General features: G+C 46.7%; 1 protein-coding gene across 1 annotated transcript in view; it reads right to left on the bottom strand.

Moving 5' to 3' along the window:
* Positions 1 to 1,692: 1,692 nt before the first annotated feature.
* adgra1b (adhesion G protein-coupled receptor A1b) overlaps positions 1,693 to 27,965 on the bottom strand; it is a gene marked incomplete at both ends in the record, with an annotated part of 166,030 nt that continues 139,757 nt past the window's right edge. The window contains 4 exons of the mRNA XM_080537705.1: positions 1,693 to 2,067; positions 2,110 to 3,202; positions 3,775 to 3,870; positions 17,467 to 17,615. Of these exons, the coding sequence (XP_080393831.1) occupies positions 1,693 to 2,067; positions 2,110 to 3,202; positions 3,775 to 3,870; positions 17,467 to 17,615 (1,713 nt within the window). The remainder of the gene's footprint in view (positions 2,068 to 2,109; positions 3,203 to 3,774; positions 3,871 to 17,466; positions 17,616 to 27,965) is intronic.

Below are 27,965 nucleotides of genomic sequence, written 5' to 3'. Positions count from 1 at the left end.
ACGGCCGTAGACCAGGCTCAGCAGGCGGAGCCATTGGTATCACTGAGGATCCATCAGCACTGAGAAGATGGATGGTAGGTGGCCCTGAGGTCAGCCACTTAGTGTGGCCCTGAGGTCACACACAGTATGAGGCAGCATCTGCAGCCGAAGAGACAAGTGAACATGCCAGCCACCATGAACAGACTCCGCTGGCTCAAAAAGTGTTCCTTGAGAGAGTCAATAAACTCTCCCATGTCATGACTGATAAGTGCAATCCCTTCCAGGAAGATGGTGTGCTGTTGTCACTGGACACGAAAGACGTTGCTGATGCCAGTGCAAACGTACTGACCACCAGACATTATGAGGAAGGCAAAGACAGATTTCAAGAGTTCTTGAAGGAACTGGAAAGAGAAGACGTATCCACCTTCTACGAACCAATCAAGAAAAATCGTAGCTGCAGATGTGTAGCTGCAGATGTGAAGATTAAAAACGTTTTGCTGAAATAATGTTGTATTTAAGCATATTTTTCACATTACTTCTGAAAAGAATCGGAATAATTGGCAGGATTTCTGTTGTATGAGTCATTTGACACCAGAATCATCAATATCGGCTTTGACAATGAGATTCTATGGTAAAAAATGGCCAACATGGCAGCCATCTTTAAAATTGGCAGCCATTTTGAAATGGTTTTCCAATGTTACTGAGTGTACTGGTACACTCAGTAACATGTTGGTGCTTTTATCCACAAGTGAACGATTTTTACCTTATCTGCTACACCAACTGGACCTTTGTATTGGTCGCAAACATGCTAACCCCGTTCATCTGTACCCCAGGCTCAAGCTAATGATCAATGTATTTGAAAGGATTTACAATTGAACTTCTCCCAGATCTGTGCTCTAGCACCGGACATATACGCAATGATTGTGTTATTGTTAGTGTTAGGGTAAACTTCTCTCCAAGAAACACAACAGTTAAAACATCATACAGACAAGACATTCAATATCAACCTGGAACAGAATACTCAAATGTGGTTTCAGTTTTCTTTTCTGTTGTCTTTTTAAATGTTCACAACTAATTGGCATCCAACTCTTGTGAGAGCAGATATCTTTTTATATTACTAAGAAATCTCTAGTTGATATTCACAGTATATAGTAAGTATGCTTGTTTGAATGGCGAAAATACCAATGCACTCTAAATTGCTGGTGTGTTTGTCTAAAACACGCATTGTGAAATTCTTAAAGTACTGAGGGTACACATCAAAGACTACTCAATGGGTTCAGATACTTGTTCAAGTGCGCAGTCTCATAGATTGGTTCCTTGAAGAAACAGACACGTTCATAAATCCACAGACAGCCCCATTTTCAGGTATGTTTGTTTCATACTACGTTGGTAAAAATACCTTCAATAAAAGGTCTAATCTTGTGGCGTGGGGACCCACATTCCTCTATGAAAGAGACAAATCCAAACCCATCCTTTTGTGTATGACTGGCCATCAAGGAGCTTATACAAAGGATGTCAAGTATCTGTACAGTGAAATAGGACATTATGAAAACAAACAAAGAATCGCAACCCAATCTTGACAGTACAAACTATGCAGATTGTGATGTGTTTAAGAGAGTTATTGAATTTTTTACATTTTTCCTAGAAAGGGAAGGAGGGTGAGGGTTTCTTCGAGGGGGTAGCAGGTGGCCTATCTGGTCCCCAGTCATTGGACTATACGGTAGTCTCGTTCTTCCAGGGTCCGGTGCGTATATTCCCTGTGCTGTCCGAGGCGTAGAGCAAGCCCTCGTGCAAGCCGCCGCCCTTGAGAATCCCGTTCTGGTTGGGCAGGTTCTGAGGGTAGGACTGTCTGCGCGAGTGCATCTCCAGGTGGTGATGTGGCACCACCGTGGCGTCCTCCTCCGCCATCTTGCCACAGCCGCACAGGAAGCTCCCCGCGTCGCCCGCCTCGGCCTGGCACAGCGCGGGGAAGAGGTCAGCCTTGGCGCAGCAGATGTGCCGGTTGCAGGGGGCGTGGCACGTCGCCAGGGCCTCGTGAGCGCCGGCGTGGCACGTGTGGTGGCCCTCGTGGTGGTGGTGGTGGTGGTCCTCGTAATGGTGGAGGTGGTCCTCATGGAGGTGGTGGTGGTGGAGCAGGTCCTCCTGGTGGGCCAGGTGGCAGACGTGCGCGTGCGTGCGCTCGTGCGTGCTGTGAGGGCTGTCCGTGGGGCAGCTGTGCACGCTGCCCCCGTCCACGCTGGAGGAGGGGATGTGGTAGGCGTACTCCCTCTCGCCCGCCCCTCCTCCCCCGCCCCCTCCCCCTCCCCCGCCCCTCCCCTGGTGGCTGAAGTGGCGGGGAGGTTTAGTAGTCCTGCCGCCCTTCAGGCAGCGGTGCAGGTGGACCCCCTGGGTCGGCCGGTAGCCCTCGGCGTCGGAATGCAGCAGGACGTGGGCGGAGGTGGGCTCTTCCGTCAGCTGCTGGCTGTGCAGGGCGGCGCAGCAGGGGGCCAGGGGGCCGGGCGCCAGGCACGTCACGTGGTTCTGGCCAGGCGGGGGCTTGCAGTGGCCCCCCGAGGGAGCCGAGGTGCAGTGGTGCCCTAACAGGGCCTTCCCCGGGCACGGCGAGTCCAGGTGGCAATGGCCGTGCCCCCCGTGCCCGACGCTGTCGCCGTTGACGTTGAGCTTGGGGCGGGAGTGGCCGTGGCAGGGGGCGGGAGGGCCGTGGCGTTGTCGGCGGTTCCCGGGGCAGCAGGAGCACCAGCAGTGCCACACGTCGTCCCGCTTGGCGCAGTGGTGGATGAGCACGAACAGGCCCAGCGTGACGGAGGAGGCGCCATACAGGCAGCTGAAGATCATGTCCAGGAAGTGGCCCTGCGACACGGCCAGCGCCCCGAAGGTCCAGGTGGCTAGGGACAGGAAGAGGGTGAAGGCGGCCGTCCGCAGCTGGGCCTTGAGGGAGTGCTCGTTGGCCAGGAGGGAGGGGTCGATGGCGGCGTGGTTGCAGCCCGCGTGGCAGTGCCCTCCTCCTCCTCCTCCTCCTAGGCCGCCGGGACAGTGGGGCGTGATGACGTCGGCGGACGCCAGCCTCTGCTGCTCCTCCGTCACAGCCTTCACCTCGTACTTCCTCTCCGGGTTGCGGCGCAGCTGGACGCATGTGCACAGGAAGTAGACGCAGGTCACCAGGACGACCAGCGCCGCGGGGCCGTAGAAGGCCCCGAGGCTGGGCTCCCAAGCCATCCAGCAGCTGCAAAACGCAAACACACACACGACCGAATTAGCATCACGCCGTGACCTCAGGTCTCCTCTGTTTGCTCTACTAAACACACACGCAGACAAAACACCCACTAGGCATCATTAAGCTGTGAAGTACCTTGGGCAAAACGGCTGAAGAGGGGGTGGGTATGATGTATAATTTAAACGGAGGAGTCATAACATCAAATCTATCCTAGCATCCCTGAATGGCAATTAAGTAGGCTAGACATTCATTGCTAGAGTACGTGTGAATGAAGACTAGGCTAGAATACTTTCGAAACGCACCCTCCTCCCCCCCCCCCCCCCTTCCTCGAAGTCGTCTCTAATCTCCTGTTGATCGGATTGGTCAAAGCCCAGCTTTCCGCTGCATCGAATCGTGTCAAATCAGCGATTTTCTTCCCGAGGAAGGGGATGGCAGTGAATCAGTATTCAAACGAGGCCCAGTGAATGAGTATTCAAACTGACGCTGTGACAGTGCAAAAACAGATGCCGTGCCCCGTCTCTCCACCCTCCTCTTCAAGTAGACCCCCCCCCCCCGTACGGACTCAAACAGGGGAAACCTACTAAGGTGCTTGATCCCTGCTGCCGTAGTTGTCGAGGCTGACAGCCGCTGTGATTCCACAGATGATGAAGGGCACTCCGCCACTGACGAGATAAAACCTGGAGGGGGAGGGGGAGGCGAGAGAGAGGGAAGAGAGGGAAGAGATTACTCAACATTTGCGACATATAAAAGTCACTTTATAACACCAATAACCTTCCTTTGTAGGACCTGCCGCGTTTCATATATAGTACAATGCCAGTGAGTGAGAGAGAGGGAGAGAGAGAGAGAGAGAGAGAGAGAGAGAGAGAGAGAGAGAGAGAGAGAGAGAGAGAATGGAGAGAGAAGGGGGGAGAGTGTGGCGCATAAGAGGGATACAGAGAGAGAGAGAGAGAGAGAGAGAGAGGTATTAAATGTTATGGAGCTCTCTCATTCACCTCCTCTCTGATACAAAGGAGAAATAACCCCACACCTCCTCAACATAAAACCAGCTCTGGGGACTGAGAACATCACAGACCAGCAGGCAAACATCTTGACTGGCGTGTATGTTCCCCAGAGCTGGGTACATCCCTTTTCCCCACTCTCCTCAAATATGGGACGTCTTTAGCACACGGCGAACTCCTCTTCCTGCTTCTGTTGTGGGGCAGAAAGCTAGCAAGGGACGAAACAAGGTGACACTCCGAGGAGACACGACAAGGAGACATCTCTCTCTCTTCAGACACGCCGAGCAGCAGTCACAGCAGCAGTAGCAGACAGCAGTACCACTCTCCCTCCAGCACCAAGGCCCTCTGTCTCCTCCCCTCTCTCCTCCTCCCTCTTGTTTCACTCTCTACCCCTTCCCTTCCCTCCCCGCTCTGTCTCCTTTTCAGTCTCCACTCCCCCCCCCCAACCCCCTGTCTCTCTCTATCTTTCTTCACCATCTCTTCCCTTACACAGACTGCGCCCATCCTCAAAATTCAATTACAATCAAGACGTTTGTCTGGGCAGGTGGAAGAGGGGGGGGGGGGGGGGGCATTACCGGGCTTGTCACTGTCTGAGCCCCCGTGATTCCCCTGGAGACACGCGATCCGACAGAAAGCCGTTTACACAAACGTCAAAGACTTAAGCATAAACGAGAGGAACCCAGTGGGTGTTACAGCCTGAGCTTTATGACCCACCCCCCGTTCCCCCTCCGTTCCCCCCCCCTGTCTCTCCAGTCTTCAACACGGCCTGGCGTTCCAGCACATCAGAGTCAACAAGCACTTTCCTTCGGCTTCTCTCTCTTTCATCACACTACTCTACATTTTAAAAAGGGATTCAAACTTGCATACACATTAACCGTGCACAGACTGGCGCCTTTGAGTGAGTTTAAGAGCCAGCAATCATTTGATATAAATAGACACCCACCGAAAGCCCCCGGATAGTAGGAGAGAGTCTCCTTCATCTCTCTCTCCATCTCTATCTCTCTCCATCTCTCTGCTTGGTCTCTCCCTCCATCTCTATCTCTCTCTCTGTGCTGGGTCCCTCTCTCTCCATCTCCATCTCTATCTCTCTCTGTGCTTGGTCCCTCTCTCCATCTCTATCTCTATCTCTCTGCATGGTCTCTCTCTCCATCTCTATCTCTATCTCTCTGCTTGGTCTCTCCCTCCATCTCTATCTCTCTCTCTGTGCTTGGTCTCTCCCTCCATCTCTCTCTCTCTCTCTCTGTGCTTGGTCTCTCTCTCTCTCCATCTCTATCTCTCTATGCTTGGTCTCTCCCTCCATCTCTCTCTCTCTCTGTGCTTGGTCCCTCTCTCCATCTCTATCTCTATCTATCTGCATGGTCTCTCTCTCCATCTCTATCTCTATCTATCTGCATGGTCTCTCTCTCCATCTCTATCTCTCTGCTTGGTCTCTCCCTCCATCTCTCTATCTCTCTCTGTGATGGGTCCCTCTCTCTCCATCTCTATCTCTCCCTCTGTGCTGGGTCCCTCTCTCTCCATCTCTATCTCTCTCTCTGTGCATGGTCTCTCTCTCCATCTCTCTCTCTCTATGCTTGGTCTCTCTCTCCATCTCTTTCTCTCTCTCTGTGCTGGGTCCCTCTCTCTCCATCTCTATCTCTCTCTCTATGCTTGGTCTCTCTCTCCATCTCTCTCTCTGTGCTGGGTCCCTCTCTCTCCATCTCTCTTCAGATTCAGATTCAGATTCAGATAACGTTTATTGCCATTATGCTTGACACATATAGGAATTTGTTTTGGCATTACAGTAGTTGCATTTATGCTTTTTTCACATGTATACATGAACAAAAACGAATACAAATGCAAAAACAGGACAACACAGGACAGACAGTGCATTGGATAGTGCTATATATATATATATATATATATATATACTGTATATACAGTATATAAAGTGCAGTGCAGACTTTTTCCAAGGTCCAGTGCATATTCAGTCCTGAGCAGACTTGGGGGCGGGGGGTAGGGGGAAGCCAGAGTCATTTAGGCTGAGGGGAAAAAACTGAGCCTGTGGCGGGCCTTTACTGTTTTAGGCAGCCGCAACCTTCTCCCAGAGGGAAGCAGGGTGAGGAGGCCGTGGTCGGGGTGGGAGGGGTCGGCCATGATCTTCCTTGCCCTCCTCAGAGCCCTGGTGTCGTGCAGGGAGTTGAGGGAGGGCAAGGGACAGCCGATCACCCTCTCCGCTGCACGTATAACCCTCTGCAACTTGGCCTTGTCCTTGGCCGTTGCAGCAGGGAACCAGGTGATGATGGAGTGGGTGAGGATGGACTCTATGATGGCCGTGTAGAACTGGACCATCATGGACCTCGGCAGCCTGAATTTCCTCAGCTGCCGGAGGAAGAACATGCTCTTCTGGGCCTTCTTAGTGAGGGCCTCGGTGTTCCGCTCCCACTTTAGGTCCCGAGAGATGGTCATGCCTAGAAAGCGGCATGACTCCACGGAGGCTACCGGGGTACCTCCCAGCATGATCTCTCTCTCTCTATGCTTGGTCTCTCTCTCCATCTCTATCTCTATCTGTGCTGGGTCCCTCTCTCTCCATCTCTATCTCTCTCTCTGTGCTTGGTCCCGGAAATACATGCTACTGTAACTCGGCTCCCAAGTATAATACAATATTTTCCCACAACACTCCCTATGTGGGGGACCTGTTCACAAGTAAACTCACTGCTCATAAACTAGTAAACTAATGCGAAAAAAGGTGTGTACGTCCTCTCTGCGCTCGCCTGCATGTATACTGACAATGAATTGCACTGCAACTACTAGAGTTCCATTCATCAACATCTCAACTTTGGCTTCTGTATAGTGACAATGCATTGGACTGATTATTATACTATAGAATGGAGCCCATTACATGACGTCACCTTTGTAAAAAAAAAAAAATGCCGGTAAAAGGTAGTGATGCTCCGATCTGATCGGCGCAGATCGGTATCGGCCGATATGGCCTTGATCGGTTTTGATCGGAGTTCTCAAAACGGCCGATCAAACACGACCGATCAGTTTACAAAATGGCGTCGCCAGTCTGGAAATATTACACAGTGTCGGAAAGAGACAACAAATATGCCGTTTGTAATGTCTGCTCAAAAGAAATACCTCGGGGAGGAACGCACGCAAGGTCTTTCAATACCACGAATATCATACGGCATTTGCTGCGTTCGTCGATTCGCTCCGAGAGCGCCGAAGCGCACACTGGGCTCGGCGTCATAAAGGGACCGAGTGCTTTGATTGGACGAGAGGCGTTCCACGAGTGCTGGTCAGAGTTCCAGCGCGACTTCACGAGCGTAGTGTAGGTAGTGTTCAGCGACGTCATGTGACCCCGCGAGTAGGAAGTCACTTGGCCCATAGCAACAACTATTAGCGCGTGAGTTTTAGGTCTTCCTCTGTGCACCTTGCACAAGTGTAGATAGCGAGCGACTTTTCAGCATAGCAGGACATATTTTAGATGATAAGAGGAACAGGCTGAGTGCCAAAAACGCTGAGATGCTTGTATTTCTCAAGGCTAATCTGCCAGTGATGCTGCTTAATCAGAAGTAAGGTTTGAGTCTGAAATCTCCTTAGGTGCAATGTTTTGTTTTTTTGTTTTATTGATTATTGCTAACTTGCTGTCTTATCTCCTCCTAAATATGACTTGAAACTGACTGACTTGAAACAGTATTTTATATTTGGCTATAGCCTGTTTATGTTGCAGTTTAGTTTGGGTATGTTTATTGTTCCTCAGGAAAGCTACAGTATATGCTCCAAGTTCTCTAAGAGCCCCAAGTTCCTCTCATTCGAGTGGAATGTTGCACATTTGATGTGACAATGTACATTTTATTTATTATGATTTTTATTTTCACATTTTATTTGTTTTTCCTGAAGTAAGCTACAGGTGGTTGTGAATTCAATAAAACAGATGGTCGTCAATTCATGATACTTTCTCATCTCCTAATTTCATTTGAATACTTAATATACAATGTCAATGGTGTTAAGAATAATTAAAAACATAAATAATGCTACACAATAAATAGAATGCTTCAATTGCCATTTTCGACGCTGTGATCGGTGATATCGGATCGGCAGATCACTGATTCCAGTGATCGGTGATCGGCACCAAAAACCCTGATCGGAGCATCTCTAGTAAAAGGTGAATGTACGTATGTGAGCTGTACACTTATTGGGAATGGGTCATTTCAATAGTGGCCCCCCCACAAAGAGCAGGCCAAGGTCAACAGGTTAGCGGTTAGCGCTGGATTATCTGACCGCCCAATAAGCTGTCATCAGATTCTGTCACTGTGCTGATTCTGGGCTGAGTGGGAGACGGCCAGGAGTGGGGTGGGGGGGGGGGGGGCTGAGGAAAATTGATTTGTCTCCAGCGGCTAAGTCTCATCGCCTGGGCCCCTCTGACAGACGGCATTACAGTCAATCAAGGAGGATCAACTCTGTGGCAGGGCCACTGCCGCTGCTGCTGCACGGCCTGGCCACGTTATCCCCCATCCTGATGGCTGAGGAGCTGCCTGGGAGAGACAGAGGAGCCTGGGAGAGACAGAGGAGCTGAGGGGAGAGACAGAGGAGCTGAGGGGAGAGACAGAGGAGCTGAGGGAGACAGAGGAGCTGCGGGGAGAGACAGAGGAGCTGAGGGGAGAGACAGAGGAGCTGAGGGGAGAGACAGAGGAGCTGAGGGGAGAGACAGAGGAGCTGAGGGGAGAGACAGAGCAGCCTGGGAGAGACAGAGCAGCCTGGGAGAGACAGAGGAGCTGAGGGGAGAGACAGAGGAGCCTGGGAGAGACAGAGGAGCTGAGGGGAGAGACAGAGCAGCCTGGGAGAGACAGAGGAGCTGAGGGGAGAGACAGAGGAGCTGAGGGGAGAGACAGAGCAGCCTGGAAAAGACAGAGGAGCCTGGGAGAGACAGAGGAGCCTGGAAGAGACAGAGGAGCCTGGGAGAGACAGAGCAGCCTGGGAGAGACAGAGGAGCTGAGAGAGACAGAGGAGCTGAGAGGAGAGACAGAGCAGCCTGGGAGAGACAGAGGAGCCTGGGAGAGACAGAGCAGCCTGGGAGAGACAGGGGAGCTGAGGGGAGAGACAGAGCAGCCTGGGAGAGACAGAGGAGCCTGGGAGAGACAGAGCAGCCTGGGAGAGACAGAGGAGCTGAGGGGAGAGACAGAGCAGCCTGGGAGAGACAGAGGAGCTGAGAGGAGAGACAGAGCAGCCTGGGAGAGACAGAGGAGCTGAGGGGAGAGACAGGGGAGCTGAGAGGAGAGACAGAGGAGCTGAGGGGAGAGAGAGGAGCTGAGAGAGACAGAGGAGCTGAGAGGAGAGACAGAGGAGCTGAGGGGAGAGAGAGGAGCTGAGAGAGACAGAGGAGCTGAGAGAGACAGAGGAGCCTGGGAGAGACAGAGCAGCCTGGGAGAGACAGAGGAGCTGAGGGGAGAGACAGAGGAGCTGAGGGGAGAGACAGAGGAGCCTGGGAGAGACAGAGGAGCTGAGAGAGACAGAGGAACCTTATCCTGAATGACTCTCATTGCCATGCAGCTCTGCAGATGAATCACACAGAAGTGACCCGACAAGTACTCTAGAACGTCCTCACTAAGCCTGCATACATCTGCACTCTATACAACACCTTTTAACCCTATTTATCAATAACGCTCTTAAAAATGCAAGTCTGACGCAAGTCTTCAGTTTTTTTCCAAGATATGGTGAAGTCGTGTCGGTGTGTTATCTCCCAGGCTTTCTCCGTGTGTTGAAACCTCCTATCAGTCTAACACGCTTTCCAGTCTCAAATTGAGTTACACAGCACAGCTGAGGTCTGCAACAATGTCCCAACGATGATCCTCTCAAATGTGCCAAACAAGGTGAGTAAGCAGAAAAGAATACATCCATACATAAAAACATTGAATCACCAAAGCGGTTATGAATCAGAGCTGTCAAACACGAAACAGATTTGTGACTTGTGATGAGGTTTCACAGCTCTGAAATCTAACGACTCAACAGCCTCACTCGTTGATCAAGTAATGACTTCCAGACTGAGTGACGCCATGTTGTTTAACACCAGAACAGCCGTGCCTTTTAACCTACTAAAAGAGCCGCTTCGGGGGTTAAATGACTCCCTCTTTACAATGCTCAAGCTGCTATTTACACACAACGACCACTAGTTGGCCGCTTGTAAATTAGCCTACCTCCTACACAGAAAAATGGCAAAATAGCTTTATACTAGCTTATCCTGATGTGATTTTGAAAATGTAAGGATACTGGGTGGTAGAACGCACATGGGAAAAGTCATGAAAGGAGGGTCCTGAAATTTGGAAACATTTTTCTTTACTCACAGGCTGTATGGCTCATGGGTGTTCTAGTGTTAAGTCTCTGCTCTTTCACTTGAATAGGTTATCACTGTGTCTCAATAGCCTCTATTCTTGCAAGAATTACAATAGCATGACATACAGTACATGTTGTATAATATTTCCATATATACATGTCCTGTGTAAGCAATTGTTATATCAACAAGCGTCTTTCTCTCCCTCCTGAACCAAACAGTCAGTGCATGATGGGAGGCGGTTGCCCCCACTGACAAACCTGCGCCCCAAACACTTAAAGGTGCAATCTGTCATTCAACAACATCCACGTGGGCTCCCCACCAAATATTAAACATGATTGCTTAATTTGGACATTTGATAAATCTGTCCCATTACTTTTGGTGCCCTAACATTGGGGGACTAAAACGTGTTGTTATGTCTTCATGGTGATAGCAACATGATGAACAAAATCTCTACTTTCACTTCATAGTAATTGTGGTTGTTGTTTCACTGTCCCATTACTTATGCAGGCCTCTGTACATCCCTCAAAGCAAACCCTTTTTGAACATCTTCTAAAAAGTGAAATGGAAGGTAAAAACATATTTTATCTGTTATGTTTCAGCTGTTGAATATAATTCTTCAGCCAAATGTGAGACATATTTCAGCTTTAAGCTAGGACTTTGCATAATGAGGAGCATGACTGAATTAGCATTGCAAACTTGCCAACTGGCATCCCCACCATATTTGAATACGAAGCCAATGGACCAAGAGATTGGTTCTCATTGTTTTGTAATGATCTTCAGGGGATCAAGAGGATGATGATGTTGAAGATGAAGATGATGACGATGATAATAACAACACCACACACAGCCTCCCTGAAAAGATCATATCTGCTGCCTCAGTGAGAGCAATGGTTGCTAAGCAGTAGCCAACCAACACACTGAATGTCACCCCTACCTCCCTTCCAAGTAGGAGAGTCTGAATTGAATAGGGCTCCCTTTCTGGAAAGTGTTTTATTAAAAATAATATACTCTGCTTCAAGCAATCTGGGGGTATTTATCAGACTAATCACCACATAATGTGAGTCATATTATTCACACCAGAACCTCTTTGTACTGCAGAGAATAACTCAAATAAGTTACATTCAAAATGTAACTTCTCGATATAAGAAAAGCAGTAGCTTCTGAGGAACCAAACAGAATAAACCAGAAGCAGTGATGGTTACAGTGGGGTGCAAAAATGTGGGCACCTCCAGTTTAAATGTCTGTTCCAATTAATCTCTCCTTTCGCTACCCCTCTGGAACTAGAACTAAATCAGCCCGGCTCGGCCCGTCTCGGTTGGAAGTGGAGAAAGCAAAACAAACCGGGCTCACGCGGTACGGTACGGTACGGTAGTGGAAAAGCGTCATTAAACGTGCAATCTGTCATTCAACAACAACGTGGGCTCCCCACCACTTCTTGGTAAACAGATGATGGATGGGGATGGAGAAATGTTACCACTCTCAATTTCATAGAAAGAGCTATGGATGCAAGGACTGACCATCCATGAGATCATTATAGTTATAATGTATGATATTATAAAACGGATGGGTGAAATCAAGCAATCTGATTGGTTCATAGCCGTGGTATATTGAGCGTATACCACAGCTACGATTAGTAGAGCCTCATCACAGTTCGAAATGAATACGCCTGTTTCACGGTCAACATTCCAAATATAACAGACTTTTAATTCAATCGCAAGGACATTTTATCAACTTAAAAATAAATAAAAATAAAAATCCTACCCAAAGTAACCATGTAGATTCCCAATATGTGGTCTGTTTATCAAAATAAAGCCTGTTTGAAAATGTGTCGAGACGTTTTCGGAGTGCCCTGCCTGCGTCCACTACAGCCGCGCGTTGACAGTTTTTTTAGTGGGTGTACAATCAACGGAGACATCCAAATTAATGTAAATAAATAGATGCAAATAATGAAATTGTGTAAATAAATGCTAAATTCCTATGAAATCTACAATGCTAGTAGCCTAGGTTAATGAAAAAGAATGTTAGTGTTGTTGCTTAGCGACCAACTGCAATAAGAGGAACTATTTTATTTGAGGGGAACTATTTAAGATGATTAATTACGAATAAAAACTATTTGAATTTGAGTGTGCTTTTCTAATTCATATTGACAGTGTTGGTAACCGTTTTATAAAAGCAATAGCTCACTTCAGGCCAGTGGTATATGCTTATTATATCACAGCTAAGGGGGTTGCCGTCCCTCCGCTTCGCGTCGGGCCGAACAACGCCCCTTAGCTGTGATATAATAAGCATATACCACGGCCTGTCGTGAGCTATTGCTTAAATATACAATGCCCTGCATAAGTAATGGGACAGTGAAGCATCTTTTCTTCGTTTGGGATTTGAAATAAAACAATAACTAGAAGGTTAAAGTAGATATTCCCAGATTTGATTTGATGGTATTTGTGTACATATTGGTTTCACCATTTAGAACACTTATTATATAGAGTCCAGCTATTTCAATGCACCAAAAATAATGGGACAGATTCATATGACATGCAAATGAAGCACTCGTTTACTATCTGGTCGACAATCCTTTGCATGCAATAACTGCCTGAAGTCTGTGACCCATTGACCCCACCAGATGCTGGGTATATTATCTTGCGATGCTCTGCCAGTTTCTTTGGTGAAAATCTCATCATCAGGAAATTAAATCCATGTTCAATTGGATTTAACTCTGAGGATTGACAGATTGCACCTTTAAGTGTTTGGGGAGCATGTTTGTCAGTGGGGGCTGCGTTTCACAGCGAGCACCAGGCTGAGATGCGTCACAGGGAGTTTTTGAGGCTTGACCTAGTGGTCGTGAGATGGGCTGTCAATCACACAAGCCTCCTGAGCTGCCAGTCAGTGCTGCTGGCTTCCATGAAGCCCAACGAGCTGTACTGTCCAATACTGAGGTTGCACCCATTCCACTTCTGAACAACAGGACAACTAAAGCACTTAGCTTAGTGAGAGGCAGCAGCCTCCCATCATGCACTGCCTGCTTGGTTCAGGAGGGAGAGAAAGACGCTTGTTGATAAAACAATTGCTTACACAGGACACTGTATGGAAATATTATACAACATGTACTGTATGTCATGGTATTGTAATTCTTGCAAGGAATAGAGGCTATTGGGACACAGTGATAACCTGTGAAAGAGAAGAGACTTAAATAACTATGTGTACAAATAAAAGCTGAGAATATCTACTTAAACCTCATAGGAATGGCTTGATTTCAAATCCACATTTTGGAGTACAGAATCAAACGAAGAAAAAATGCTTCACTGTGTCATTAGTTACACAGGGCACTGTGACCCAACAATTCATCTCAGTATGAGGTAATCGTGTTTTCAAGAATAATAAACAAATCAGAAAAAACCATCACACATGCACAAACAAACCACACAGACACACACACACACACACACACACACACACACACACACACACACACACACACACACACACACACACACACACACACGGACAGCACCACACCAGACCTGCAAGTCATCCACAAATCAAATCATCTCTGTTTTTGTAGCAAACAACACGGTTTCAACTAGGGCTGCACGATTAATCGATTTTAAATCGAAATCGCGATTTGAAATGATGCGATTAGCTAATCGCAAAGCCTGCGATTTGCCCGCGATTTTTTTTTTTTTTTTTTTTTTTTTTTTTTTACTTTTATTTTACCAGGAAGTCACATTGAGATTAAAACCTCTTTTGGAAATTTGATCAGCACTCATGGAATGCCTCTTGTCCAATCAAATTACTTGGTCTCTTTATGACTTTGAACCCGGCGCTCTCAGAGCGAATTTACGAACGCAGGCATAGGTTGTGTCACGACAGTCAGTCCAATTATTATGAGACTTTGGGCTAACGTAACGGAGACAATTAGACACCACATGGCTTACTGGACGTATGATAAACGTTAGTATGTTATAATTGCGACAGGTAAGTGTACAATTTCACTATACTAACTGTACCAGCCAAGTGCATGTCGGTGCTGTTAGTCCAGCCTTAAACTTAGCTTAGCTAACTTGTAGTCTTCGAGACGGTAGCTTAGCTTAGCTACTCATGCTAACCCGGCGTTAAAGTACAGACACAGAGTTGACAGTCTCAGCAACCTGCGGGTTGGTGTTTATATAGTATAGCAGGCTTATGGATACATGGAAGTTAACTGTTCTGTTGTCAAACATGAATGTGTCCTGTATGCATAACCTCATACCATTCGTTCATACCAGCCGGCTTTAAAGACGCAGAGGTTAGCCTAGCCTAGCCTTGGGCTGAAGTATGTCACAGATTCCTAAGTCAAGGTGACGTGTGTCTGTGCTCCATAGTCAGAGACCACCATTCTATCATTCATCAGTTCGACTGTTGACCGAGTCATCTAGATGTGGTCCTTTCAGTTATAGTCACAGTGTATCCCCAAATGATCATTTTAATAGCTGGATCATCTTAGAAAGTAGCCACCTGTCTAGATGAGATGAGGTTATCATATATACAATTCATATCTTTTAAGTTCTCATCCTTGCATTAGAATTAGAGCAGTTAATAGTTTGATGGTATCATGTGGTAATGCTCTCTGAAAATAGGTGATAGACAGATTCATCCAATCACCTGCCAAGTATTTTTTGAAAGTACCTGCCCTTTTCCAAACAGCTTCCAATTAAGCTTTCCTAGATGGTTGTGTGAAACAAACCACCTGAGTCAGGTTAGTAATGCTCCATCACATGTTTTAATCTGAAGCTTGATTTTAAAGCAACCCAACTTTAAAGCAACCCAATGTAAGTTTAGTTATTTCACTCGTAGCTCGGGCTGTGGGGGTGCTAGAGGAGGGAGCCTCTAAGTCCCCTGAAGACGTACAAACAAACTGCACGTTGATACGACCTTCCTAGCCGGAGATATGGCCACACTTTACAAAAACTCCCTTTTTTTTTTTTTTTTTTTTTTTGCTATTTAAAAAAATAATAATCGCAAATTAATCGCAATCGCGATATCTGTCCAAATAATCGCAATTCGATTTTTTCCCCAAATCGTGCAGCCCTAGTTTCAACAGAACATAAAATAGAGACAATGGTCTCCACAGCCTTTAAGAACTGAGAGAACAAATGATGATTGTATTTGGAGGAACAAGGCTTTAATCTGGAGCAGACAAATGCTTTTGTAGAAAGAATCCTACATCTTACAAAACAGAGGAAACGTTCAATGAGAAAGCATGGAAGCAATGTTCACTGAACTAGTCCTTGGCCTGTACAGCTCGCACGCACAACACACTTCGCAGCCTGTATCGTAATAACCCCCACATAGTACCGGGTAGATCAACACCATGAACACGCACGGCTGCCCCACATTCCCCAATCAGGTGGATGGCCAGGGAAGAAAACCACAGGCTTGTTAGCCCAACGCGTTGCGTTGACTGGGTGAGAGCCGGTCTCCGACAGAACAATTCTGTGACAAAAGTCCATTGATGAGTTGTGTGTCACCAGACTGATCCCGCGCAATAGGTCCGCAGTGAGACGGTGAGAGAGCCCGACAGCCACTGAGGGGAGCCGGCAGGCCCCTCCAACCTGCCACGGAGCCCTCCTACTCCCGGAGCCCTCACTAGGAGAGGATGGTCCTGGGAGACCTTAGAGGACCGACTGGGCTTAAGTTGGACCCAAACTCCTCTATTGACAGGGCTTTCACACCGGCAAAGAACGGTTCCGGTTCGCGTTCGGGAACCTCCGAACCTTGGTGCTGTCTGGCGGACCAGCCCGCGTTCATACCAGTGTAACCGGAACTATCTGCGTCATCAACGCTGGGTGATGAAGGGGCGGGATAAACAAAAATGTCACAACTAGATGGCAGCTACTTCACTGGAAATGAGGATAATATCTTCCACTAAAGTATCTGAAATAAACACTATTTTCTATTAAACAAAACAAAAGACACTTTCTACACACGTTCTCTTACTAACCAGCTGCTCCATTGCTGGAATAGAAATGGCTTATGAAATTTGCGTTCGCTCGTGTGTGTGTGTTTGCTGAGCATGTGAGGAAGATAGAGAGAATGATGAAACTTCTGATAATTGTTTTGATCACTAATGATTAGATTTAGATTAGATGACATTTTGTCTCCTTCCTTCTTGCTGGTCTTTGCAGCCTAGAATATGACACGCCCACTGACGACGTGACTGTTCTACGTTTTGGTTCCCGCTTGAGAACCACTATTTTCTGGTTCCCGCTGCGAACCAACTTTTCAGTCTCCGAACCAATTGAGTTTCGGTCTGAACGCGCCGGTCGGTTCCAGACTTGGTTCGCGAACGCGAACCGAGCGGTTCTTTGCCGGTGTGGACCTTACTCAAGGGCACACTAGTAGTGGTGTGGTTTCAGGCGGGATTTGAACTCACAACCTTCCGATCACAAGTCCAACTCACTATCCACTAGACCACCACTACCCACCGGGTAGTCTTCTGTGACGAGAGAAGACCATCTCTCAAAGGTGAGCCTCATTACAATTTATATGGTGGATTCCTTTATGTTTGAAATCATGCTTATTAATGTTGTATTTCAATCCATATCATCTTGAGTTTCTTAGCCTAGTTAATAAATACTACTTGTATGCCACCAGGTGTTGTGTTTCTCTTGTCTCGACAAATGCTGAGATTTCAGATTTTAAGATTTAGAGCTGAGATTTAAAAATGTAAAATGAAAGAACTTACGAAGACAATTGATAGTCATCAAATACCCTTCAGACTGACATAGGCATAATTGTCATCTCCTTTATGTCTTACTGTTTATTCATCAAGTTAATTGATTCAACTTGGTCTGTTCATTCCTCTTTTTCCATAACTTAGATTATGGGTGGTTTCCCCAGGTAACATGATCTGTACTTTGTAAAAATACATATTTGGTAACACTTCGATATCCTTCCCTAAGGATAACATCTCATATAAAGCTTACCTCAGCATGGGCTGTTTGGGGGGGAGGGCAGGTGGGTCTCCATCCTGGGCCTGCGGGGGCTTCTTGGTGACCTGCTTGTAAATGTTCCGAGCCGTGACCCCCAGCCACAGCATGGTGGCGAGAGACGAGTAGTGTAACACCACGCCCACCTGCGACAGGAGACAGACAGACAGACACGGGCTCACTGTGTGCATCTCCACATCATTTCATCTGTTTATCACACCGATGCTAAACATCTCTCACCCTCTCTCTCGTCAGTTTAAACACAGTAAAGACATCTCTCACCCTCTCTCGTCAGTTTAAACACAGTAAAGACATCTCTCACCCTCTCTCCTCAGTTTAAACACAGTAAAGACATCTCTCACCCTCTCTCCTCAGTTTAAACACAGTAAAGACATCTCTCACCCTCTCTCCTCAGTTTAAACACAGTAAAGACATCTCTCACCTTATTTTGGGGGGTTTTCAAGAGAGACGACACTTGTTCTACTCTCTTAAAGGTTTTTAGAGTCATATTCATCATAATGAGTATACAGTATTTGGAAATGACTTCATCATGAATAGCTGCTTTAACACCAATTACCACTTTGACATACGTTGTCAATGTCACTTTAAGGGTCTTTTCAGAGAATTTCCTGATAAGACCACCCTGCCACAGGTGTGGCGTTTAGAAATGCAATCAAACCATCAGGGTAAACAAACTACAATGTTATACCCCTGTATCACTAGAGTGAGAGGACAATAAGCATTTAATAATTGCCAAAATTGCATTAATTCAAATATATATATATATAGAGAGAGAGAGAGAGAGAGAGAGAGAGAGAGAGAGAGAGAGAGAGAGACAGAGAGAGAGAGAGAGAGAGAGAATTATAATGCATCTTTCCCCAAGGTCTGTTCACTCGGTGAACACAAAACTAAGAGGCATCCAATGAAATAATCTAGCTCCAGTCTGCTGAGTTTACCAGGATTACAGGGACCATACTGGAGATGTGATACTAACTGGAAGAGTCCTTGAGCTGGTGAATGGGGAGGAGGAGCACAGTGAGTAGGTGGTAGGTATAGGGTCGTACTCAAGTTATTAATATTTTGGGGCTGTGGCTCAGCCAGTATAGGCTGGTGGAGGTAGAGGCTGGTGGAGGTATAGGCTGGTGGAGGTAGAGGCTGGTGGAGGTAGAGGCTGGTGGAGGTAGAGGCTGGTGGAGGTATAGGCTGGTGGAGGTAGAGGCTGGTGGAGGTAGAGGGTGGTGGAGGTAGAGGCTGGTGGAGGTAGAGGCTGGTGGAGGTAGAGGCTGGTGGAGGTATAGGCTGGTGGAGGTATAGGCTGGTGGAGGTAGAGGCTGGTGGAGGTAGAGGCTGGTGGAGGTATAGGCTGGTGGAGGTATAGGCTGGTGGAGGTATAGGCTGGTGGAGGTAGAGGCTGGTGGAGGTAGAGGCTGGTGGAGGTAGAGGGTGGTGGAGGTAGAGGCTGGTGGAGGTAGAGGCTGGTGGAGGTAGAGGCTATGGCTCAGCCGGTAGATCCGGCGTCTAATGATTGCAAGGTCGCAGCGGTTCGAATCCTGGCTGGCCACGTGTCGAATTGTCCTTGAGCGAGGCACTGAAGCCCTAATTGCTCCAGGGTCGCCTTCTATGGCTCTGATCCCTGACCTAGAGCATAAATACATGACGTTGTACCCTCTGCAATGACAATGATTGAATCCCTTCCCCTTTTTGAATTGTGACCTGCCAGCCAGGAGTCATTACTGACAGTGAGTGAATGAAAGAGCAGGGTCTGGTCTTATTGGATAGTGTTACGACCAAGCCCGGTGGTCACAACAAAAAAGGTCCACACATGATCAAGGGTTGAAGTCATATATTTATTAAGGTCATGTTCTCACATGAAAGTCCGAATCAGGACCCGGAGCAAGTGGATGAGTTTGCAACATTGTTGCATAAATTATTTCTCTGATTTGCGCTCTCACAGCCCTTTATGTAAACGAAGTAACATACGCAATCGAGGCAACAGACGTGGTGGTTGATTGGTCAGAAAAATTGAGAATTGCCTGTTGTCCCGCTCTTATCCAGATCAACACGCGTGCGCTGTTGTTTTCCTATGGACAGCCTCAAGGAGCGTTCTCACCAAAAGTGAAGCGAAGCAAAGCCACCCGAAGCGAAACCACCCTTTTCAAGCGGAGCATCCGTTGGTTCTTTGCTGCGGGAGCGACTTCGAATGCGCGTTCTCACAGCTCCAAACGACGCAGAGCAAAGCAAACTTTATCCTAAACTCCGTTTCAAGTGAAGCAAATGTTCTAGTGAGAACACCCCTTTAAAGAATTAACAATACCAGAATGCAAGGTAACGTCTGTATAATCAGGAGTGTGTGTAGGGGATGGATGAATGTAATGGAACAGAGCCTTCAGCGTGGCAGCACCACCACCACCCTCTGGAACTCTCTTCCCACAGTGATCCACAAGGCCCCCACCATGGACTCCTTCAAATCAGCCCTCAAAACTCATCTGTTCACCAAGGCCTTTGGTCCATAGTTTAGTTTTGTCACTGTCACTCTGTCTCTTTGTTTTTTTGTTCTGTTGTGTCTGTCTGACTTTCTGTCTGTACATTCTGTAAAGTGTCCTTGTGTTTGTGAAAGGCGCTATATAAAACCAAGATATTATTATTACTATTATTATTAATGTCTGTTGTAGGATGTTGTATGATGTGAACCAAAACAAAGAGGAACAAAACCAGAAGCCAACCTGCCTGTGGGAGACCTCAAATGGCCATTGGGGATCACCATATGAAGCCTGCAGGTAGGCCACGACTGCACAGGGGAACCACATTTGCTAACGACCCTCCCAGCCCCGCCCACACTGGCTCCCTGAACCAGACAGACAGCCAACAGGGAAACCAGCTGACAGAGAGAGACAGTTGTCAAAAATAGAACGACAACCAATCCCAACCACAATCTAGTGGCTTGCTTCACTCAGCTGTGACGGTGATTAACATTGACCTACTTTTTAAAAATCTGTACGACTTTTTTTCCCCCTTGATTAACTAAAGATGAATGGAATCATCAAACCCATCCCTTGTAGGTTGTGGTTGGGATTCCCTTACAGATCTTGCCCAGATGTTTGGGAATGAGCAGTGTCACCCAGTTTGTTCTCAGTTGTGGTTGGACCTATAGGATATTTTAATAGGTACTTGGTTGAAATAGATCACGAGTAACGCTTCTGAGTTATAGACTATTTATACAACAGTTAGTTCCGACCAAGTCATTTGATTGGATTTGAGTGGACAAGAGGCATTCCATGAGTGCTGATATACAGTATAACAGCACTGGGACTTTTAACTATATGTATCACTCCGCCGCACAGATGTTCTACTAAATGACCGTTAATTAGACTCCATATTTGTGATTCAGGTTACTAGGCAACAGTCCATTTGAAGTTCAGTTGCGGAACTATTTTTTGTTTATTTTTATGATTAAATAAACAAACAAATCATAATCTGTTGTCGCTTATTACTGTTAACTAATAAATGGCGCTGTAGAACTGTTGTATAAAAGCAATATCACACTCGAGGTCGTGCCATTTTCCTACGAACGAATCACAGCCGTGCTGATATTCAGTATAACAGCACTCCCTCTCGTGTGATATTGCTTAATTATTCAATCAAAGTTACATACAGGTTACAGCATTCCTCTCTGATGTCATAGAGAGGGCTCTGATGTCATAGAGAGGGCTCTGGTCGAATGGTCAGTAGGGTGGAAAAGAGAAAGAACTGTCTTTAGCTCACACATTTATACCCCCAATGATATGCTAATACAAGTCTATGACAAGGCATCTATACAGTCCTATCACCTTACAGGTGTGCAAAGCAAAGGTGTGAAAAGGCGGGATAGGTTGCAGACAGTATCACTCAGGTCAAAGAGCAGGGGGCAGGTCATAGGAAGAGAGGCCATCTTGACCATGTGGTCTAGGACAAAGGAAGGCTAATTCATACAACCCCCCTTGTTAGTAGAATCCTTACAGAACTATACAGGTCTTTATATCCTTCTCCCTTCCCCTCAAAACTTCCTCTTCCCTGTCAGCCCCTAACCACTATTAAGACCCTCTCGTCGTAACCTACGTACCCTGTCCCCCATCACCCTCTCTTCTTCTGTCCTATCCTCCCTACCCTCTGTTGAATCCTTCTCCCTTCTATCCACTGATGCAGCATCCTCCACCCTCCTGTCCGCTCTCACCTCATCCTTCGACGCCCTCTGTCCACTAACCTTGAAGCCAGCTCGATCCTCTCCTCGAGCTCCCTGGCTCTCTGAAATGCTACATGCTTGTAGACTAGAGCTCAGAGCAGCTGAGAGGAAATGGAGAAAAACTGGCCTTTCTGATGACCTTAACCTCTATCACTCTCTCCTTTCCAACTACGCCTCCTCGGCATCAGCTGCTAAAGCATCCTACTATCATTCCAAAATACATTCTTCTGCCTCTAATCCTAGAAAACTGTTCTCCACTTTTTCCACACTCCTTAACCCACCTCCTCCCCCCCCTCCTTTCTCCCTGTCTGCCGATGACTTTGTCACCTACTTTGAAAAAAAGGTGGACGACATCAGCAGCACCTTTTCCCCTCCTACTACCAACGATGCTAACACCCCTTCCAAACTCTCTCCTCGACACTCGGTCTCTGGCTTGTCATCTTTTTCCCCCCTCTCCCCCGATGAGATTCTCACACTTATCACATCGAAGCGGGCAACCACATGCCCTCTCGATCCCATCCCCTCCCCTCTTCTCCAATCCATTTCAGCCGACATCCTTCCCTACCGTACCACCCTAATCAACTCCTCCCTATCCACAGGATCTGTCCCAGCGGCCTTCAAAATAGCCAGACTCAAGCCTCTCCTCAAGAAACCTATCCTTGACCCATCATCTGTCCACAATTACAGACCTGTATCCCTTCTCTCCTTCCCTTCCAAAACCCTTGAACACGCGGCATCTAAACAACTGACTGACTATCTCCGGAAGATGGAACACTTAGACCCCCACCAATCCGGCTTCAAGGCTGGGCACTCCACTGAGACTGCGCTCTTTGCTGTCACGGAAGCCCTCCACTCTGCTCAAGCTTCCTCCCTCTCCTCCGTTCTCATTCTCCTGGACCTGTCTGCTGCCTTCGACACAGTCAATCACCAGATCCTTCTCTCCATCCTCTCAGAACTGGGCATATCTGGCACCGCACACTCCTGGTTTTCTTCCTACCAGGTGACCTGGAGAGAATCGCTGTCTTCTCCACGAACCCTCTGCACTGGGGTACCCCAGGGCTCCGTGTTAGGGCCCCTACTTTTCTCTCTCTACACCAAGTCTCTTGGCTCGGTAATCTCCTCACATGGGCTCTCCTACCATATCTACACAGACGACACTCAACTCTTCCTGTCCTTCCCCCCGTCTGATCTACACGTGGCAACCCATCTCTGCATGTCTCGCTGACATTTCAACATGGATGGCTGACCACCATCTCAAGCTCAATCTTAACAAGACCGAGCTCCTCTTCATCCCCGGGAAAGCCTGCCTTCTCCAAGACTTCTCTATCACAGTGGAGAACTCTACTGTAACCCCCTCCCTGACAGCCAAGAACCTTGGAGTGAACCAGGACAACCGACTATCCTGTGCGGAGAACATTGCAGCAACGGCTCGCTCCTGCAGATTCTTCCTCTACAACATCAGAAGGATACAACCATTCCTCACCAGAGAGGCAGCGCAACTCTTGACCCAGGCACTGGTCATCTCCCGCCAGGATTACTGCAACGTACTCCTGGCTGGGCTCCCCGCCTCCGCCATTAGACCTCTGCAGCTCATCCAGAATGCTGCTGCCAGGCTGGTATTCAACCTCCCCAAATACTCTCATGTCACCCCTCTCCTTCGCACCCTGCACTGGCTCCCGATAGCAGCTCACATCAGATTCAAGACCCTGGTGCTTGCATACCAGGCAGCTAAAGGGACAGCCCCTGCCTACCTGAAGGAAATGGTAAACCCCCAAACTCCAGCCCGCTCACTCCGCTCCTCCACCTCGGCTGGCCGACTGGCCCCACCACCTCTACACAGCAGTCGTGCTGCCCGATCACGTCTCTTCACAACACTGGCTCCCCGCTGGTGCAATGAGCTCCCCACGGCTGTCAGAACGGCAGAGTCACTACCCATCTTCCGTCGTAGACTGAAGACCCATCTCTTCAGGTTACACGTTAACTGCTCCTCCTGAGACATCTTCTGCCCCTCAGCACTACGTCTCCTAAAGACACCCGCTTTCCCCTCTACTGTGTCCCTAAGAACTTCTATTGCCCCCCTTGTACTATTTCTCTGTTTCTCCAGTGTAAAATAAAAAAAAATAAAAAAAGGTTTTAGAAGAAGGTGATAGGAGAAGGTTTTTCCTTCTATCAATGGCCCCGGGCCTGAGCTGGATTACTCTCCCTGCTACGAATGGTGGACTGATGATTCACATGCTTAGTATTCAAATGTATTGATTGTAAATCGCTTTGGAATAAGGCGTCTGCTAAATGCCAAAAATGTAAATGTAAATGTCTGTGTGTAAAAATATACCACAGACCTTTAGGTTGAGTAACTGTAGGAGAGACACTGACTGACATTAGAAAACATGTAATGCATGTAGACGCATAACTGCATTTCGTTGTCTGGTACTTGTACTTCTGCAATGACAATAAAGTTTAATCTAATTTAATCTAATCTAATCTAAAAGGCAGAGTGACAATGCAGAAGCGAGAGCAGAGACCCAGAGAGAGGAAGGAAGATGAGGTGAGGGGATCGTGTTGGGGGAACAAGATACGAGCATTCGCTTGAAGTGCTGAGAGGCTGCCAAAGATGGTTCCAGAAGCTCCTTGAAGTTCCCCACTCAGAGGGGGTGGTGTGTCCCCAGATCTCCCCCAGGGAGGGGGTGGCGTGTCCCCAGATCTCCCCCAGGGAGGGGGTGGTGTGTCCCCAGATCTCCCCCAGGGAGGGGGTGGTACTGTGTACCCAGATCTCCCCCAGGGAGCCATGTAATCATCAGCCATCCCCCCTAGTAGCCATGTAATCATCCCACATACTGCCACTGCTGGCAGGGCCTAGGGACGCTAGACGAACCACACCACATCCCAAAAGAGAGGGAGTTACACCCATTAACAGTAATAAGGCAATTTGCGATTGGTACATCAACTTTTGAACTTTTTAATGAATTATGTATAGCCATTGGTTAAGAACATGACTTCTAAATGCCTCATGAGCTAAGTTAAACTATCTTACCTCATCAGGGGACCGTTCCACTAACGTTGATTAGTATATCGGCGATTAAAATAAATCCTGCGATCAGGCAACTCGGGATTGGAATTCAAGCCTCAGGTGATTCCTCGAACGAGGATCAGGCTTGTGTCATGAGTGTTCACAGAACACCGGCTTAGAAATCCTCGATATGGGCGCGTGCACGCAGACATAAAGAGCCCCGAAGAGTCAAACTGTCGAAACGAGGATCAGGCTTGTGTCATGAGTGTTCACAGAACACCGGCTTAGAAATCCTCGATATGGGCGCGTGCACGCAGACATAAAGAGCCCCGAAGAGTCAAACTGTCGAAACGAGGATCAGGCTTGTGTCATGAGTGTTCACAGAACACCGGCTTAGAAATCCTCGATATGGGCGCGTGCACGCAGACATAAAGAGCCCCGAAGAGTCAAACTGTCGAAATGAAGATTGATCTTTATGAAGACGACAAATAAGATGTAAAATAGTGTAATACTGCCGCAATTAACAAGGCGAGGGAAATGGTTTGGCTAGAAATTGCTGACCGATTAAATGCGTAGGTCATACTAGCCCTAGTTATTGTTATATGTTCATATTTTAATAAATGAATATTTACTATTGTGGTGATATCAGCAGCAGGCTATAAACCGTCATATCGTCACGATGGCCTAGTGGTATTGACTGCTGCCATGGTATTTATTCGTCTTTTTAAGACGGTGGTTCAAATCCCTCTTCAGACACACTTTTTTATTGCATTTCGTTGTCTGAATCTAATCTAAAATATCATCTAAAATATAGTAATAGTAAGTATATAGGCTATAAAATGATGGTGCAGGCTAATTTACAAGAACTGACACGATTACAATGGTGTTTGAAGCCTTTCTGAGTAAATTATGTTCTTCAACTGGACCCTGGATTTGGCATAGATCTTTTTTTCTTATGATTACTGATGGATAGATGATTCACTTAGACAGATATATATATATATATATATATATATATATCTGTCTAAGTGAATCATTGTAGATCGATTTGCATGAAGGCTTCGGTTAAATGTAAAAAAAAAAAAAAAACGTTAAGTTAAACCAAGTCTCGAACCCGCAGCCTTTGGAACTTTAGCAGGCTGCCTTAACCACTGCGCCAACCTCACCGCTGTAATGACGGCAATGCAAGTTGATTCACGTACCTATTGTATTTTATTTTGTACACTTTTTAATTTATTTATCTATCGATCTATCTATCACACTTTCAAAATATCAAGTTATCTATCACACAATCAAACTATCTATCGATCGATCACACTTTCAAAATATCAAATTATCTATCTATCACACAGTCAAACTATCTATCTATCTATCTCGTAAAAAGTGGGAACTAATATTTCCTAAAAGACACTTGACGGAACTGTCGTTCGGGATATAGTTTCCGCCTGTGAGACAATTTTGACGCACGTATTACCTAAACCAACCTCTAAACCTGCTCGCGACCAGAATAACTCAAAAGGACTGGTTGCATAGCAACCAAACAGCGAATTATTTGAGCCACATTGATGGAACCGAACGCAAGATGAAATTATCGCCGATTAGAACATTATCGCCGATTAGAACATTATCGCCGATTAGAAGATAATTAGAAGAAAATATTAGCTTGTTATACTTCATTGTTTGTAAACAAAGAGAGTATAGCTTCAAAACATGGTTTAAACTGTCATTGTAACTACAATGCCCTGCATAAGGAATGGGACAGTCAAGTCTTTTTGCCTGTTTGAATCTGAATATTGTGACACATAATGTTAACACCTCAATCGGAATTACTCTTTTCGGAATATTCAGTAACGTCTGCGCATGCTCGATTCTCCTCGAGCATGCAATACTGAGTTGTGTTGTTGCTAGAGACATCAGGATACACTCGTTTGCCATTTCTTCTCGCTCTTGTCTTCCAATGTTGAGGACAAAGTGGATCAGCAGGAGTGTTGTAGTTAAATTGTGGCTCAAAAGCGCAAGTAGGAGAACACAATAACAGAGGACTATATTGGAAACAAGCATTATGGCTTAGCTGTGGGTTAACGCTCGCTCAACGACCACAACCAAGCTACCAACACTAATGTTACTATAGTAACAACTATTGTCCCGCCGAACCACGGGAATATGGTAATTAAAATGTAAACGGAATATTCCAGCGCATGTAAACACCTTATTCGGGATATTACAATAACCAGAATATTGACCTTAATCGGAATATGGTGTGCATGTAAACGCTGTCATTGTAAGATTATTCATGAACGATACATCACAATATCTGTGTTAACTGGTATTTCATAACATGGTTCCAGTGTTAGCAGCATTCGTCAAAAACCTTTGTTTTCCACAACACTGTAAAAATAAACCCAGCGAAAGTCGTAGCCTTCGGGGAGTTAAAGGGAAGCCTTGTTTTGAAATATAATCGTTCCAGACTTTAGATGTCGTATTTGTTTTTCCTCGCTTTGCGCCATTTTAGCCATTCATCTTCATCATTTTTATAACATCAGAACATGCTGATAGAACATTGACATGCTAGAAACACATAACTACACATAATTAAATGATCACACAGCCCCAAACACGAACATGTCCCAAAACAAAAGTATTTACAAAAGTCCTTACTTATAGCCTATGGCAAACGAGAATAGTGAATCCAATCCACAAATTATTAATAATAAGTATTTAGTGACCGTTAAACTGTTGTTTATTATATTGAGTGGGTACTTTAACCCTTGTGTGATGTTCACTTTTTGGACCCTTTCGTACTGTTCGGGTCCAGTTGACCCGGGACATCATTGGGGTTTTAAAAGCACTTGTCCTGACACGGTTCTCCTAGTCCCAAGGGTGACCTGTACAAGGGGGTATACTCGGGGCGCAAGAAAGCCCCAAAATAGCCCATAATATTAAAGGCCGCCTCCTGTGGGCACAAACAAGTGCTGTACCCAATAATGCACAATAGGTACTGTGTACACATTCAAAAGTGCATATCTTTTGTTCTGGTGGATCTAGGGGGCTGCCCTTTGGAGAGGCTTTACCGGAGGATGCTTAGTAACAACCCTCAAAGTGTCAGACCCCTAGGAATAGGTGGGGCCGAACGACAGAATGATGAGTAGAAGCGTTTTTACGCACATGATGCCCCTAACTTTGAAAATATAATAAAGACCTGGGTGTCATAAATCATACTTATCTAGGAAAAATGTTTATGAAACAATGTTTTCATTGCTGTTTATTATT

This window comes from Nansenia antarctica (assembly GCF_963989245.1).
Source record: "Nansenia antarctica genome assembly, chromosome: 1".
NCBI classification, from domain to species: domain Eukaryota; kingdom Metazoa; phylum Chordata; class Actinopteri; order Argentiniformes; family Microstomatidae; genus Nansenia; species Nansenia antarctica.
Note: the sequence above shows the minus strand (reverse complement) of the source record. Positions and strands in the feature narration are given on the sequence as shown.